This window comes from Natrix helvetica, assembly GCF_964273705.1.
Source record: "Natrix helvetica genome assembly, chromosome: 10".
In the NCBI taxonomy this organism is placed as follows: domain Eukaryota; kingdom Metazoa; phylum Chordata; class Lepidosauria; order Squamata; family Natricidae; genus Natrix; species Natrix helvetica.
The window spans coordinates 3848611-3866465 of NC_138561.1; the positions used below are offsets into that span (position 1 = coordinate 3848611).

The window sequence follows — 17855 nt, forward strand, 5'->3', positions numbered from 1 at the left end:
TATTTATTTATTTATTTATTTATTTAATTAAATTTTTAAACCGCGCCCTTTCCTAAACAGGACTCGGGGCGGTGTACAGTCATATTAAAACAGTATAATACAAAATATAGATATACATTCAATATACAAATATACAAATAGGTACGCGGAGGAGGTAGGATGTAGACTGTACAATATGTAAAATAAAATACAAATAAACATTAAAATACCCTTAAAAACTGCCCAATTAAAATATCTGCCAGGAGGTAGAATAAAACTATAAATGGGCCAGGCCGGCTAAACGGAACAGGTGAGTCTTCAGTTTTTGTCGAAAGGAGCGGAAGTCGGTGGTGGTTCTGATATCGGGGGGGAGGTCATTCCAGAGGGTTGGGCCCATCACAGAGAAGGCTCTACTCCTGGGCGCCGCCCGTTGACACTGCTTAGTGGACGGCACCCGGAGGAGTCCCTCCCTGTGAGAGTGGATTGGTCGCAGGGATGTATGAAGTGAGATGCGATCCCGCAGGTCTTCACATGTTGTCCACCAAGACTCCAAGATCCCTCTCACAGTCACTGCTATTAAGCCTGGTTTCACCCAGTCTGGAAGGTGCAGTTAAATAAATCCTGAACAGAATCCAGAACTTGGAACTGGAGGCACTTTGGGGCCAATTCATCGCTTTGTATATACCACGTTGATTCTTCAGGAGAGGCAAAATATCACTGCTGTGGCTTTGAAGGGCCAGTCTACATAATCTCATGGGGTCCTCACTCATCTTCCCCTCCCCCATAGCCTTCCAGCACAGCCAGATCAGAACCGAAATTTGGATCTCTCATCTCGTGCTCCTAATCTTGGGATTGTGGACTTGCTGGTTTTGAAAAGCAGATGCTTGTTCGGGGCAGGAAATCTGGGCCCCATTCCCCATTCAGCTCCTGTGCTGATGGTGGAGATTCTAGTTGTCCCAAAAGTGCTTTTTCAAGAGGCAACTGGATTTTCAGTTTTTTCTTTGAAGACGTTTCGCTTCTCATCCAAGAAGCGTCTTCCTAGCTCCAGAGCTGAAGACCAGTTGCCTCTTGAAAAAGCACCTTCTGTACGTCGCCCTAACAAACAGGGAATTGCATTCAATTATGCATTTTAAAAGGAACCCGTTTGTAACTCCTGATTAGCTGGAAAGAATAATTTTTCTAACATTGGACAAGGGATTTGTTTCCACTGGACTTTCCAAACTGAGAGTGGAACTTGGAAAAAAAATTCTTAGCAAAGCTGAAGACACAGGAAACTTGAGCTACTGAAAAAAATGCTAAGCTGGAACCAGAGGTAACATCAGAACTGCTAATTTTCAAGCAACTAGTTCCGCGATGGAGAACCATCAGAAGTGGCACGCAAAGCCCTCTCTCCAGGCATGTAAGCCATCTCCTGTTGCCCTTCCTGGTTGCAACATGCTGGCCAGCTGGTCTTCACATGTGCAGGAATGCGGGAAACCAGAAGAGCAGCCGCCCGGTGTGCATGCAGATGCCGGAAAGATGGCGCACACATGCCCACTGACCAGCTGGTCTTTGCATGTGCATGCATGCCATAAACCGGAAGACCAGGTGGCCTTTGCACATGCGTGTGCCGGAAACAGGAAAATCATCTTCCCCGGCGCGCACATGGACAGCGTGCAGCTGGTCTTCCAGTTTACGGCACATACATGCACCCACTTGAAGCATTCTCCCATTGAATGTGCGTCTAGTTTAATGAAAAGAAGGACCAGGGGAGACAGGATAGCAGTCTTCCGATATCTCAGGGGTTGCCACAAAGGAGAGAGAGTCAAACTATTCTCCAAGGAACCTGAGGGTAGAACAAGAAGCAATGAGTGGAAACTAATCAAGGAGAGAAGCAACTTAGAACTGAGGCTTTCAAGAAGAGACTGGGCTGCCATCTATCAGAAATGGTGTAGGGCCTCCTGCTTGGGTGGGGGTTGAATCTCTCCTTGATCAGCTTCCATCCATTATTCCTTCTCTGGACCTTCAGGGGCTTTGGAGAATAGCTTGACCTCTTCCTCCCTGTGGCAGCCTCTCAAATATTGGAAGGCTGCTATCCTGTCTCCCCTGGTCCTTCTCTTCACTAGACCAGCCATGCCCAGTTCCTGCCACCGTTCTTCGTATGTTTTAGCCCCCAGTCCCCTAATCATCTCTTTCAGCAGTTGCAAGAAGATTGCACAACCAATTGCACCCTGATTCAACCCTGAGGGCACAATTAAACCTCCTAGTGACCTAAGATTCACCAACACTGAACTAGTTGGTCTTCCAGCTTTGGCTTTCAGTCCCACAGGCCCAGCTGTTTTGGGCAGACAATTTCCAGTGGCACAACCCGATCAAAGAAGGTGAATTTTCTCCAGGGTTCTTTCTCTTCCTCTCCCCCCCAACTCTCCGCCAGCTCTATAAAATTGAAATATTTCCCTAAAAGAAAAATCTGGGCTGACCTAGTAGGTATTCTTGACCAGCATTGGCTGGGCCAAAATCTCCATCCACCTCTTCTGTCCATGTGAAGGAGTGGAATTCATCCTCAAGATTAAGATAAATGAGTCCTGAAGAAGAGATGAGTGCAATCGACAACACAACAATTAAAGGCACCTACAGAAAATCCAAGCTCTCTCATTAATCCTGGGCCACCGTCAATATAATTTAATTAGCTGTTCTCAGGGATGGAATTCTTCCCCGGGGCCCTAGAAAAGTCTTCCACTTGTAGCTGACGTTTTCCAACCTCCACAGCGAAGTCCTCCCTCAGTTACAGAGATTCAATGGGTGAGAAGCCTTGGCCCAGCTTACCTCACAGGGTTGTTGTAAGAAAACTGAGGGAGGGACTGGCTGAATGAAGTTCCTGGAGAAGATATAAATTAACAAAATAAATGTGTCCCCTAAGGAGCAAATGCTCTGGAAAGAGATCGTGTAAGCCTGCCAAAACTCGTTCTTCAGGCTAATTATGGGTTGTCCCTCACAGCTTCTCATTCCTAGGGGGCAACCTTAAGGTCCCACATTCTGCAGCTGGTTTCAAGAAGTCACCCGGGGGTTAGGATGACATATGCACAAAATGTGGGAAGTATACCTACAGACGAAAGGACAATAAAGAAAATATTAGAATGTGCCAAGCTGGACAGGTTAACGAAGGGACTTAAAGGGGAAACAGAGTCTTACTCAACATGGGACTTATGGTACAAGTGGCTAGATAACAGGTGCAGAGATTAGAGACTTAATAACGAAAGTAGATTACAATACAATACAATACAATAGCAGAGTTGGAAGGGACCTTGGAGGTCTTCTAGTCCAACCTCCTGCCTAGGAAGGAAACCCTATACCATTTCAGACAAATGGCTATCCAACATCTTCTGAAAGACTTCCAGTGTTGGGGCATTCACAACTTCTGGAGGCAAGTTATTCCACTGATAAATTGTTCTAACTGCCAGGAAATTTCTCCCTAATTCTAGGTTGCTTCTCTCCTTGATTATTATTTTTTTAACTTTTATGTATAAACTGCACCCTTTCCTAAACAGGACTCGGGGTGGTGTACAGACATATTAAAAACCATATAGATACAAAATATAAATGTGCATAAATATATAAACATATAAGCATATAAACATATAAACGGAGGAGGTAGAATGTGCTGTACCAAATTTAAATTAAAATACAAGTATAATTAAAATTTCCCTTAAAAATTACACAGTAAGATGTTTGCCAGGAGGTTAAAGATGGGACTATACATCAGTCAAGCCAGCTAATTGGAACAGGTGGGTCTTAAGCTTCTGTCGGAAGGAGCGGAGGTCGTTAGTAGTTCTAATATCGGGAGGGAGGTCATTCCAGAGGGTTGGGCCCATCACAGAGAAGGCTCTACTCCTAGGCGCCGCCCGCTGGCACTGCTTGGCGGATGGCACCTGGAGGAGTCCCTCCCTGTGAGAGCACATTGGTCGTAAGGATGTGTGAGGTGGAAATATGATGTAGAATAAAGGAAAATGCATAATAATAATTTTAAAAAAAGAAGTTACCCAAGGCAGACCAACTACAAACAGAACTTATTTCCCTCTTTTTCTCCCTCCCTGTCTCTTTCTTTTTCTTTCTCCCTCCGTCCCTCTTTCTCTTTCTTTCTCTTTCTCTCTCTCTTCCTGCCTTTTGAAAATCCTGTCTGAAGAGGTCTGTCGAGGCAGAACACCAGTACCTGCCTAGGATTCTTCAGGAGGCGAGAAGTTTCGCTTCTCATCCAGAGCTGAAGAAGCTTCTTGGATGAGAAGCAAAACGTCTCCAAAGAAAAAAACAAGAGCGTCCAGTTGAGGTCTGAAAAAGCCCCTTTGGGAGAACCGTGACCTGGATGATGGAAGAATCTCCATAGAATTTTAGCTATGTGTTTTAGGATGAAGACCTTTGAATGGTCCAGGGGTGTGAATGGATTCCCAGAAAAATTGCAGACTGCAGGATCCGTTTGCGCTTCAGTTTGACATGCAGGCAGGGCAGACTCATCCCCAACAGCCTGCGCCTGAGTTCAACAGGGAAGGGACACAGGGAAGAAAGCATAGTCCTTTCAGCAGTTCCAAGAAGGCTCCACACCCTTTTGCTCCACTCAGGTGACCCTGAGGACATAGACAAACCTCCAAGTGGCCTCAACGACCCTCTAAAACAGTGATGGCAAACCTATGGCACGTGTGCCACAGGTGACACGCGGAGCCATTTGTCAGAGCACGCGAGGCGCTGCCCTGTCAGTTGGCCAGCGTGCATACGCACCCTTTTTTTAAAGCCATTTTTCGCCCTCCCCAGGCTCCAGAGGCTTTATAGGAGCCTGGGGAGGGCGAAAAGAGCTTCCCCTGCCCCCTCCAGAGGCCCTCCGGACTCTTCATGAGCTTCCCTGAAGCCTCCGGAGCGCAAAAAAAACGGCCCTATGGGCAAACCGGAAGTTCAGGAACGGACTTCCAGTTTGCTCGGAGGGTCGTTTTGACTGCTCCGGAAGCTTCAGGGAAGCCTCCTGAAGATCCCTCAAGCCTTTGGAGCGCTCAAAACGACCCTCTGAGCAAACCAGAAGTCACTCCCCAGGCTCCTATAAAGCCTCTGAAGCCTGGGGAGGGCAAAAAAGGCATGCAAAAAACGGGGTGGAGCGCCTGTAGTGCAAACACACGCACTGGGGGAGTCGCACATTGCATTATCGGTGCAGCACGCCTGCACACGACCCCCCTGTACTCCCCCCACTTATGGCACGCGAGCCAAAAAAGGTCCACCATCGCTGCTCTAAAAGGATGCAAATGACCAGCTGCCTGCAAGGAATATAAATCCTTCCACTGACCACTTTGGAGGTCATTCAGTCTAACCCCCTGCTCAAGCTGGAGACCCTACACCAGGGGTGAAATCAACTTACCTTCGCTACCGGTTCACAAATGTGAGCGCTCACGCCTGCCACCTCCACACAGGCGCAGGACCTTCCTCACATGCGCAGAGCTGATGTCCAGGTAGTGGGTGGAGCCTCCTGCTGCCACCACTACCGGTTCGACCCAACCGGATAGAACTGGCTGAATTGCACTACTGCCCTATATGATTCCAGACAAGTGACTGTCCAGTTACTTTTTAAAAGCCTCCATTGATGGAGCACCCACAACTTCTGGAGGTCAGCTGTTCCCCTGATTGTGCTCACTGTCAGGGAATTTCTCCTTAGTTCTAGATTGTTTCTCTCCTTGATTAGTTTCCATCTATTGTTCCTTGTCTTGCCTTCAGGTGTTACAGAGAATTCTTCATCCTCCCCTCCCCTGCAACTTTCTTTTATTCCCCGCAAGGGGTTACTCTTGGGCACCAAGAGAGGCATACGGAGTAGATGACAATCTTAATGGGACGCTAGACAAACTGTGTCCCATTCGGTTACCCTTTCAGTGACACTTCCTCACTTAAACGGAGAAACAGAATAATTACGATCGGGCAAAAAAACAGGAGCAACCTCTAACAAGATGCCCATTTTTTAAAGATCTCCTTGTGGGAATCTGCAGGAAATTGGAAATCTCCCTTCTCTTCCCAGCAGAGAGGTAGGTGGTGCTGTTGAGTGGGGAAGGGAACAAGGGAATGCCAGACTGCCTGGGAAACTGTCACAGACAGTTGAAAATGAAGATCCTGTGACCACAGCAGCAGCAGCCAGTAGCACTGAAAGCAGCCACATCTTTCCCAAATTGCATTCCCTTGGGAGATACGGATTTTGGACATACCGTATTTTTCAGACTATAAGACAAACCGGTGTATAAGGCGCACCATGATTTCGAAGAGGTAAGTAAGAAAAAAAAGTTTTTGTCCTCCCCAGCCCCAAGGAGCAGTCTGCAGGCTTCTGCAGGGATGGGGGAAGGCAAAAAACGCCCCCATTTTTGTGAAAAACAGAACCTTTTTTTGCAAAAACGGAGGTGTTTTTGCCTTCCCTAGCCCCGCTGAAGCCTGCAGAGTGCTCCTTGAGGCTGGGGGAAGGCAAAAACGGTCCGCTTTTCACAAAAATGGGATGCAGGGGCAGGACTTTGGGAGGCCACAAATGGCTGCATTCGGTGTAAAAGACGCACCGACATTTCTACGCTCTTTTAGGGTGTGGGAGGGAAAGGTGCGTCTTTTACTCCCCAAAATACGGTATTCTGTAAGTTAGCCCATTTCAGGTATCTTGGTTCAAAACTTGTTGCCCTATAATACACCATTTCGGCCACGTAAAAGATTACGACGACAAGAGTTTTAGTAGCACATGGATTGTGCAAAGGTTTTTCAGTGCCCCATGTGGACATGCATGGCTGAAACAGATTCCCTATGATGGAGCTGAATCCTCCCTTTTGGAACAAGCATACCAAATTCTCCTTTTCCTGGAGAAGCCCACTCTGCAGGGTGCTAAATGGTTGGCTTTGCTCCAGTAAAGCCAAAAATCTTTTTTTAAAAAAAGTAACGTAAATGCTTAAATTCAGGAGGGGAAAAGGCTGGTTTTACATTAAGGCCTTTTAAAGCCTGGGTGACCCTGGGGAAAATTATGCTCTGAAACCTTGGTAGGAATTTCCAAGCACTACGGCTGCTGGCTTTGTTTTCTCCAAGCCCGGAAGCCCATGGACAGAAGCTGCCAACCAACAGGATTAGCTCAGAAATCCTCAGAGCAGTGGTGAAATTCAATTTTTTGTACTACCGGTTCTGTGGGCGTGGTTGGAGGGCAAGGCAGGGGAAGGAAACTGCAAAATCTCCATTCCCTCCCCACTCCAGGGGAAGGATACTGCAAAATCCCCATTCCCTCCCCACTCCAGGGGAAGGATACTGCAAAATCTCCATTCCCTCCCCACTCCAGGGGAAGGATACTGCAAAATCTCCATTCCCTCCCCACTCCAGGGGAAGGATACTGCAAAATCTCCATTCCCTCCTCATTCCAGGGGAAGGATACTGCAAAATCCCCATTCCCTCCCCACTCCAGGGGAAGGATACTGCAAAATCTCCATTCCCTCCCCACTCCAGGGGAAGGATACTGCAAAATCTCCATTCCCTCCCCACTCCAGGGGAAGGATACTGCAAAATCCCCATTCCCTCCCCACTCCAGGGGAAGGATACTGCAAAATCTCCATTACCTCCCCACTCCAGGGGAAGGATACTGCAAAATCTCCATTCCCTCCCCACTCCAGGGGAAGGATACTGCAAAATCTCCATTCCCTCCCCACTCCAGGGGAAGGATACTGCAAAATCTCCATTCCCTCCCCACTCCAGGGGAAGGATACTGCAAAATCTCCATTCCCTCCCCACTCCAGGGGAAGGATACTGCAAAATCCCCATTCCCTCCCCACTCCAGGGGAAGGATACTGTAAAATCCCCATTCCCTCCCCACTCCAGGGGAAGGATACTGCAAAATCTCCATTCCCTTCCCACTCCAGGGGAAGGATACTGCAAAATCTCCATTCCCTCCCCACTCCAGGGGAAGGATACTGCAAAATCTCCATTCCCTCCCCACTCCAGGGGAAGGATACTGCAAAATCTCCATTCCCTCCCCACTCCAGGGGAAGGATACTGCAAAATCCCCATTCCCTTCCCACTCCAGGGGAAGGATACTGCAAAATCCCCATTCCCTCCCCACTCCAGGGGAAGGATACTGCAAAATCTCCATTCCCTTCCCACTCCAGGGGAAGGATACTGCAAAATCTCCATTCCCTCCCCACTCCAGGGGAAGGATACTGTAAAATCCCCATTCCCTCCCCACTCCAGGGGAAGGATACTGCACAATCTCCATTCCCTTCCCATTCTGGGCCCAACCAGAGGTGGTATTTGCCAGTTTTCTGAACTACTCAAAATTTCCACTACCGGTTCTCCAGAACCTGCTGAATTTCACCCCTGCTCACAGAACCCTCCACTTCCTCCCAATCACTCAGGAAAACCCAAACTGGGGGCAGACAAGCCAACCCCCCCACCTCTCTTTCACATTCTCTCATGCCCCATGGAGAGGAGTCTCTCTTAGGCCCCAACAGACTGGATTGTAAGTTTCTTTATTTGATTTAAATAGCGATCATTAGCCAAACAGTTCTGGAATCAAACAGGAAAATATAATTATTTGCCCTCTACAATCGTTGCAAGGGATGGGACCATCTTCTTGGCTTCAGCCAGACTTGGGGGTCAGGGATCCAGGACTGACATGGTCTGTGTCTACCAAGGAAGGAGAAGTCAGTGTCCCTCACAGGCCCTTCTTCAGCGGGTAGGGGAACCGGACAAAATTTTTACAGTCCATTTACTCATCCAAGAACTTCTCCGCTTCTTCACAGGGCTGTCAGTTGCCCCAAGACCACCCGGAACTGCTGAGTGCTATTTGCCAACTCGTGCACCCGTTCCACCATGTCTTTGGCAGCGGCTGGGGACGGGTACTGGAGGGCAGCTGTCTTGGTGCTGGCCACGATCTCCTTGAGCATGTCGCAGAGCAGGTTGCTGTAATGGGTGACCTTCTGGCGGACCTCTTGGGCCTTCGCCTGGCGAGACAGAGTGTCCCCGATGAAGACCAGCTTGTGGGCGCTCAGGATGACAAACTTGCTGTGCGCCACGAAGATCTTGGGGGGCTGGTTAGTGTTCACGGCGGTGAAGAAGGCGTCCACGGCGTTGGTCAACGTCGTGAGGTTGGCCTCACACTGTTCCAGGTAGAAGAGCAGCAGCTGCCGGTCGGAGGGCCCCAGGGCTGTGCCGCCGCCCCGCACGTGAGGGTAGTGTTGTGGGGGTGTCCAGTTGGACAGGTCATTGTCGATGGGGCGGGTAACCTCCTGTTCCAGTCGCTCAAATTGCTTCAGCTGTGGGGAGAGGGCAAAGATGAAAACCAACCTGTCTCCTGGGCTGACTGCAGACCTAACGGAAAACTCTACACCCCCTAATAACTCTCTGCAAAGGCTGCAATTATCGGTCCGCACAGGAGTTAATTAAGTTGATCATTAAGATCATTTAGGCACGTGGTATTTTAACTACCGTATTTTTCTGAGTATAAGACGCTCCGAAGTATAAGACGCACCTAGCTTTTGGGGAGGAAAACAAGGGGAAAAAATCTGCCTCTGCCTCCCAGCAATTTGCCTCCTTGCAACAAACAGCAAACAGTACGGACAATAATACACTGTTTGTGGTGTATTTCTGTGCATGTGTGCCTGACCCATAGAAATAGCAAAGAATTGGAGAAATGTACATTATGGCAGTTTATTAACTATATTAAATGCTTGATCTGAAGAGGTGCTATTGTATCTTCTTTTAAATAGCAGAGAATAACTATACTTCCAGAAACCACATCAATTTTAACAGCATCTGTACAAGTATAGTCTGAAATGTAACACTACAAACAGTGTATATTGTCTGTGCTGTTTGCTGTTTGTTGCAAGGAGGCAAATTGCTGGGAGGCAGAAGCAGATTTCCCCCCCTTGTTTTCCTCCCCAAAAGCTAGATGCGTCTTATACTTCGGAGCGTCTTATACTCTGAAAAATACAGTAACTGGAAAATAAGCCCTGGCATGATTTTTCTGAATGCTCGTAATATAAGCCCCACCCCCAAATAAGCCCCAGTTAAGATCATCAGCCCGATGGACACATTATTTCCCCCAAAATAAGACCTAAGTGGAAAATAAGCCCTAATGCCATCTTTTGGAGCAAAAATTAATATCAGAGCGGGTCTTATTTTTGGGGAAATACAGTAGCAAACTGTTGGCAGAAAGGCAGGAGATGCTATAATTAATGAGAATTATAAAACTGCCAATTGAAAAATCACAAAGTGACACTCCTAGAGGATGAACACAGGGAAGGTAGTGAAAAGAGTAGCAAGGTACAAGATAGGAAGGAGGGGAGGGGCTGTGGCTCTACCTGGGGACAGGGAGGAAGGAGCAATATCGAAAAGGCTCAGGTCACAAAAATAAAAGTATTTGAAATATTTGTAATTGTTGGTATACTAGAAAGTGATAAAGGAAAAATGATTGAACACATGGTTGACACAATGTAGAATAAGATTCTGTTTTTTGCTTATCTTTTATATGTTGTTTTTAATATTGTAAAAATTGTGAGATTTGGAGGGATTTCTACCACTAGCTGCCAAAATTTTCTATGTATCCCCTTACCTTTTCCCATAAATGTTTAAAACCCAATAAAATTCTTTAAAAAAAAGATCACAAAGTGACACTTTGATCAGCTGTTTAGGCTGATCAAACACATTTTTTATACCAAAGAAGGCTACACAACAATCCGGTATTTATTGCTTTGGAAATAGGTCAAACTCTTACATAAGTACAGGTAGTCCTTGACTTACAATCATAACCAGAATTTTGGTTGTAAGCAGTGGTGAAATTCATTTTTTTTACTACCGGTTCTGTGGGCGTGGCCTGGGGTGTGTGGCAGGGAAAGGATAGGCAAAATCTTCATTCCCTCCATACTTCTGGGGGAAGGATACAGCAAAACCCCACTCCCTCCATACTTCTGGGGGAAGGATACTGCAAAATCCCCATTTCCTTCATACTTCTGGGGGAAGGATACTGCAAAATCCCCATTCCCTTCATACTTCTGGGGGAAGGATACTGCAAAATCCCCATTCCCTCTCTACTTCTGGGGGAAGGATACTGCAAAATCCCCATTCCCTCTCTACTTCTGGGGGAAGGATACTGCAAAATCCCCATTCCCTCCATACTTCTGGGGGAAGGATACTGCAAAATCCCCATTCCCTCCATACTTCTGGGGGAAGGATACTGCAAAATCCCCATTCCCTCCCTACTTCTGGGGGAAGGATACTGCAAAATCCCCATTCCCTCTCTACTTCTGGGGGAAGGATACTGCAAAATCCCCATTCCCTCCCTACTCCTGGGGCCAGCCAGAGGTGGCATTTGCTGGTTCTCCGAACTACTCAAAATTTCCGCTACCGGTTCTCCAGAACCTGTCAGAACCTGCTGAATTTCACCCCTGGTTGTAAGTCACTGCAGTTATAAATTGAAGCACCACATGACCGGACTCGATTTTACGACTGCTTGCAACCAATCGTAAATGTGAGTCAGTTGCTAAGCATCCCAAATGTGATCATGGAAGCAGTCATACATTTGAGGACAGGTCATCCTTTTTTAAATCCGTCGTAACCTTGAACGGTCGTTTAATGACCAGTCGTAAGTTGAGTGTCGACTCCGAAGATTACATATGTGTAGCCATATTTTATTGTAGCCTTTGTCTATTTCTTCTTAGTTTTAACGTTTGCAAGTAAAGGAAATTAACGGTATTTCAGGCTCGCCACTCTCTAACTGTTGAAAAAAAAAGTGGTTTTTTTTTTTACATAGATAAAGGGGGAATGTTATGTCTAGGTGGCGTTCCTTCCCGTGGGAACAACGAGGATGCCTGCAGCTGAAGGAAGGTGGAGTTTGGAGTCCCTGGACTGATGGACTGAGAACTGATTGGAGATTGTGACTTAGAGGGGAAGTTTCAAACTTTTGCTTTTTATTGGGTGCAATTCTGGATCCTGGCCAGAGTTGGAATTATACCAAGTCCTTGTCAATCTGATATGTTCCTAATAAACAGACTTCGAGGGGAAATGGATGCCTTGGACTTTATTTCATGGGACATGTTACTTGGAAGCTTGGCATTGAAGATTACCCGTCAAGAAAGAATAGCAACAGCAATAGACCTTAGACTTGTATACCGCTTCTCAGTGCTTTACAGCCCTCTCTAAACGGTTTACAAAGTCAGCCTATTTGCCCCCAAACAATCTGGGTCCTCATTTTACCCACCTCGGAAGGATGGAAGGCTGAGCCAACCTTGAGCTAGTGAGAATTGAACTCCTGGCAGTGGGTAGAGTTAGCCTGAAATACTGCATTCTAACAGGAAAGAAGGAAGGAAGGAAGGAAGGAAGGAAGGAAGGAAGGAAGGAAGGAAGGAAGGAAGGAAGGAAGGAAGGAAGGAATAGCACTTAGACTTATATACTGCTTCACAGGGCTTTGCAGCCCCTCTCTAAGCGGTTTACAGAGTCAGCCTATTTGCCCCCAACAATCTGGGTCCTCATTTTACCCACCTCGAAAGGACGGAAAACTGAGTCAACCTTGAGCCTGGTGAGATTCAAAATGACAAATTGCAGGCAGCCGGCAGTCAGCAGAAGTAGCCTGCAGTACTGCACTCTAACCACTGCACCACCGTGGCTCGTTTGATGCCCAAAATGTTGGGGTTTAATCCCTGCCATTGTTGAAGTAACCTGTTGGGTTTCAGAAAGACATGGGTTTCCCCCCCACTTTTTAGCAAACTGTGATACATGCAGGTAATCCTTGCAGGAAAGGAGAACATAGGTGGAAATTCATAACTGCAGTAATACAGTAGTCCTAGACTTACAAGCCTTCGTTTAGCGACTGTTCAACGACACTGAAAAAAGTGACTTTATGACCAGTTTTCACACTTAGGACAGCTGCAGCATATCTCCATGGCCATGTGCTCAGAATTTGGACGCTTGGCAACTGGTTCATATTTATGACGGCCTGCAGTGCTGCATTCTAATCGAAGGACCGAAGGACTACAAATCGCTTTCTTTTTTTGTCTCAGCCAGAAATTGCTCTTTACAAAACAGGCAAAGACTTTAGAGGATGGTTGTGAGCCAGAGGAGATGGCCATAAGCTTGGTGCGTGCGTGCGTGCGTGTGTAGAGAGAAAATATTCCCCTACAGACCTGCTGCTGCTCCAGATGCCCTTTGCCTTGCCGGATGATGTTGCCCCGTTCCAGCAGCTCTTTCTGCGTCTTCTCAAACTCCTCCTTCCCCTGTCCGAGACACAACGAAAGAGGTTAGTGGAAGTCCTACCATGGACGAATGGCTGCAGATGTTGGTGGAGTTGGCTGAAATGGCAAAACTGACCACTCTGCTCAAAGAAAAGAACACAAGTGTTTTGGTTTCCAGGTGGAAACCGCTTCTTAACTTCTTGCTTGATGTGGAAAAGAATGAAACTTTGACTTTTATAGATTAGATTGACAGATCTTTATAGAAATGACTTGTTCTTATCATTATGGGAAAACAAAAAGTTGAGATCTGTTGTTGAAGCTTATTCTACTGCAACAGAGAGAGTGGGAAGTCAATGCTTCTTCTTTTTTCTTTCCCTACCCTTCCTCACTTTTCTTTCCCCTTTCCCCTCATTGTCCTTTTATTTGCTTTTATATTTTGTATTCTAACCATACCTTATAACTTGATTAAAAATGTGGGCGGGGGGAGGAGAAGAAAGAGGTTAGTGGAAAGTGACTCCGCAGCAGATCTGGGCATTTCACACACACACACACACACACACACACACACACAAACACACGCACACGCACACTGGGGCCACCTCTGGTCCTTTGGCTGTCCCTGTCTGGCCCACCGGAGGTCAAATGGAAATTCTACGGAAGAAGTTCTGGAAGGGGCTTTCAGCTTCCCAGTCTATAGTGGTCTCCATCCAAGCATTAACCAGAACCTACCTGAGATAAGATCGGCCAGAAACTGCCGGAAATGACCAATTTGGCCTGCAGCGTGAATCTATCAGACATGATCAGCCCAAGTGTGGGAGGGGGACTAGTTCCCTTCCTCCCACCCCCTGACTGGCTCTCCCCTCCCCTCCCTCCTGCCCAAGGCCGAGCCCACCTGGAGGTGCACGTAGTCGTAGTCTTCCATCCAGCCGCCCTCGTTGTTCTCGTACTGACCGTCGGGTGAGTCCTGGGCCAGGAACTTGGGCGGAGAAGGCAAGGGCCGCGACTGGATGTTGCTGGCCTTCTCAGAGGGCGTGCCGTGGGGGTGGCCGCCCTCCCCCGAGGAGGCCGGGGACCCTCTGGTCCGTCTGAAGAGCAACGAGGCATTGCCATGCAGGAAGGAGGCCAGCTGCTTGGTGTCGTCAGGCACCCCCCGCGAGTACATGACCAGGTGCTCGAGGTCATCCGGCGCCCCCGGCTTGGCAGCGACCAGGGCGCTAGGGGCCCAGCCGCAACCCTCCAAGGCCTGGCTGTGCCGTAGTAGCGCCTGGTACACCTCCTCCATCTTCTGCACCTGCTTGCTGAGCTTGGAATAGAGGGAGCGGTCAGAGGCCTGGGCGGCGCTGCCCACCACCCCACGAGCAAATTCCAGCAGTTCCCTGAGGGCGCCCTTGATGCTCTCCGCTGCCCCCCGGATGTGTCCCGAGTGGGCCTCCATCCTTTCGGGGCTGCGCCAGCTGCCACTAATGAAAGACATGAGAGACGAGACAGATGTGTTGACGTTGCTCTGGAGCCGGGCCAGCGTCTCCATCGCAACGTCCTGGTCGAGGGGTAACTCCTTGTCCGGAGCTTCCCGAACGGGCACCGTGTCCAGAGAAGAATTGGAAAGGTTGCTGCGGGTGCTACCCGTGCTGGAGGCCGAAAGCCGCTTGCCGTCGGCCCGATCGGCCTGCGGGGGGACATCGTAGATGTAGTCTGCTTCCCCGTCCTTACTGCCGAGGGTCAGCTCTCGCGGCACGTCGTACACCTCCTGGCTGGCCAGTTTTCTCAGCCCTGGCGGGACGTCGTAGATCTCCTGAGCTTCTGACGCCCCTTTGGTGGCGGGGGGAGGCACGTCGTAGATGTCTTCAGGCAAGAGAGGTTCCGCCAGAGGCGCCAAAGGTGGAGCCAGGATAAGCGGATGACGCGACGGGTCGAAGGGCTTCACCTTGCAGAAGACGGGGGGCACGTCGTAGGTCTCCTCCCTCAGGGGGCCATCTGGGACATCCTTGCTGACTGACGGAGGGATGTCATATACCTGCAAGGATAAATCAGCCAACTGTTTGTTTGTTTTTATTGGGTTTATATGCCGCCCTTCTCCAAAAGGACTCAGGGCGGCGTACAACATTAAAAAACACACATCCCAAAAGTTAAAAAGAAATTAAATACATATCCCAAAAAAAAACAACAACCCGAATTTATAAGACAATACATTTAAAAAATGAGATAAAAATTAACAGGCCAGGCCGGCTTGCTGGAAAAGCCAACTTTTTAGGGCGCGTCGGAAGGACCGGAGGTCAGGGATTATGCGAAGCTCCGGGGGCAGCTCATTCCAGAGGGAAGGTGCTCCCACAGAGAAGGCTCTCCCCCTGGGGGTAGCCAGCCGACACTGCCTGGCCGACGGCACCCTGAGGAGGCCAACTCTGTGGGATCGCACTGGACGGTGGGAGGCTACTGGTGGCAGTAGGTGGTCTCGCAGGTACCCTGGGCCTAAGCCAACACCGTACAGGTCAGGGGTCTCCAACCCTGGCAACTTGGCAACTACTCTACTCTACTCTACTCTACTCTACTCTACTCTACTCTACTCTACTGTTAGTTGTGTTTTGCACACTTGAAGTAAGTCCAAATGAACCAAGCAAACACTATAGACTAGAGCAGGGGGCTCCATTATCGTTGTATGTCGAGGACCACCTGTACCAGGGCTCTCCAACTTGGCAACTTTAACACTTGTGGAAGTCCACAAGTCTTAAAGTTGCCAAGGTTGGAGACCCCTGGTGCAGGTGGTCCTCGACATACAACCAGAATGGTCATAAGACATAGAGGGTTGTAAAATCAGGCGTATAATCAACCACAATATGACGACATTTTTTGCAGCAACACAACAGTGCCCGAGTTGCCGATTGCACAAAGTTTCGTGATATGACGGGCAGAGGCCCGACGGACAGAACTTTCAATCCAGGTCATAAAGAGCCGGAAGTAGGTCTTTCATAACTTTGACTCAAGTGCTAAATGAACAGTCGTAAGTGTATTGTTAAGTGAGGGTGTGTTGTCACCTTGCTTATTTTGATTATCTCAACTTGTCCTCATGATAAACAGGGAGAAAATGAAATGGGATAGAAATGCTTCCTAGATCCCCCCCCCTTTTCCCCCCCCAAAAGACCAGCTCCTTGGATTAATTTGGCAGACCTCAATGTAGGACCACAATTGAGCTCGACATTTCCATTGCTAGACAGGCGTTAAGTGAGTTTTGCCCCATTTTACGACTTTTCTTGCCGCAGTGGTTAGGGGGATCACGGCGGTTGATAAGTTAGTAACACGGTTGTTAAGTGAATCTGGCTTCCCCATTGGCTTCCCTTGTCAGAAGGTCGCCAAAGAGAATCACATGACCCCGGGACACTGCAACCGTCATAAGTATGAGTCAGTGGCCAAGGATTTGAATTTTTTGATCACGTGACCAAGGCGGATGCTGCGAAGGTCATAACTGTGAAAAATGGCCAGAGGTCACTTTCCCCAGTGCTGTTGCCACTTCAAACGGTCACTAAGTGAACTCTTGTAAGTCGAGGACTACCTGTGTAGCCCACAGCAGGATAACGAGCGGAGCAGAAGCTCAGCATTGTACTTTGAATTGTAAGATTTGGGACATTCTGTTCAGGAAAACTTCCAATTAAGTGGAATTAGCTCAACTGATTCTTACGTGGTTTGCCAATCAAGCTTAAATTCTCTCCTTTCTCATTTACAGCCTGATAAACTAGGGGGAGTTTCTTCTTTAAAAAAAAAAGGTTTTTCCCTCTCTTCTATCCCCTCTCTTCCTCCTCCCTACCTCCTCTCTTCCCTCTACCATCCCTCTCTTCTCTTCTTCCCCTTCCTCTCTCCTTCTCCTCTCTCCTCTTTCCATTCTTTCTCTCTCTCCTGCTTCTCCTCTCCCTTCTATTTCCCTCTCTTCTATCCCCTCTTCCTCCTCCCTACCTCCTTTCTTCCCTCTACCATCCCTCTCTTCTCTATGTACTTCCCCTTCCTCTCTCCTTCTGCTCTCTCCTCTTTCCATTCTTTCTCTCTCTCCTGCTTCTCCTCTCCCTTCTATTCCCCTACCTTCTATCCCCTCTCTTCCTCCTCCCTACCTCCTTTCTTCCCTCTACCATCCCTCTCTTCTCTACTTCCCCTTCTTCTCTCCTTCTTCTCTCTACTCTTTCCACTCCTTCTCTCTCTCCTACTCTTTTCCTCCCTCTGCTCCCTCTCTCCTAACCCCTCTCTCCCAAGGGAGAGGGTCTTCTGAGTCTCTCGCCCCACTCATTGCAGGTGCCTCGACTTACGACGACAATGGGGACCAGAATTTCCATTGCTGAGCAAGCTGGTTGTTAAATGAATCTCTGCCTAATTTTACGACTTCCTCCTTGTCAGTGTTGTGAAGCAAATCCCAACAGCCTTAAAACGAAGCATGCGGTCCACTTTAGCCTTGAGAAGCCTTGACGTATACGTATTTAGGGCCCTTTGATTAAGGAACGGCAATGTTTATTTTATTTTTTCCCCCTTTCGGATTACATTGAGAAATGAATTGTCACTTTTGCTTTGCTTCAAGGACTTGTGTGTAAAACAAAGGGCAGGAAAGTTAATCATTACTTTATTACCTTGGAGAACAAGGGTGTGTGTTTGTGTGTCTGTGTCTGTCTGTCTGTGTGTCCCCGTCCTCCAGGCACAGACTATACAGAAACACCAACTTCTGCT

General features: G+C 48.1%; 1 protein-coding gene across 2 annotated transcripts in view; it reads right to left on the reverse strand.

Annotated features, from left to right (window-relative positions):
* Nucleotides 1-8443: 8443 nt before the first annotated feature.
* Nucleotides 8444-17855, reverse strand: part of BCAR1 (BCAR1 scaffold protein, Cas family member) — a 55236-nt gene continuing 45824 nt past the window's right edge. For both annotated transcript variants that reach the window (XM_081963015.1, XM_081963016.1), the window contains exons 5-7: nt 14050-15171; nt 13110-13199; nt 8444-9245 (exon numbers count right to left, since the gene is read on the reverse strand). In XM_081963015.1, the coding sequence (XP_081819141.1) occupies nt 8727-9245; nt 13110-13199; nt 14050-15171 (1731 nt within the window). In that variant the 3' untranslated portion in view covers nt 8444-8726. The remainder of the gene's footprint in view (nt 9246-13109; nt 13200-14049; nt 15172-17855) is intronic.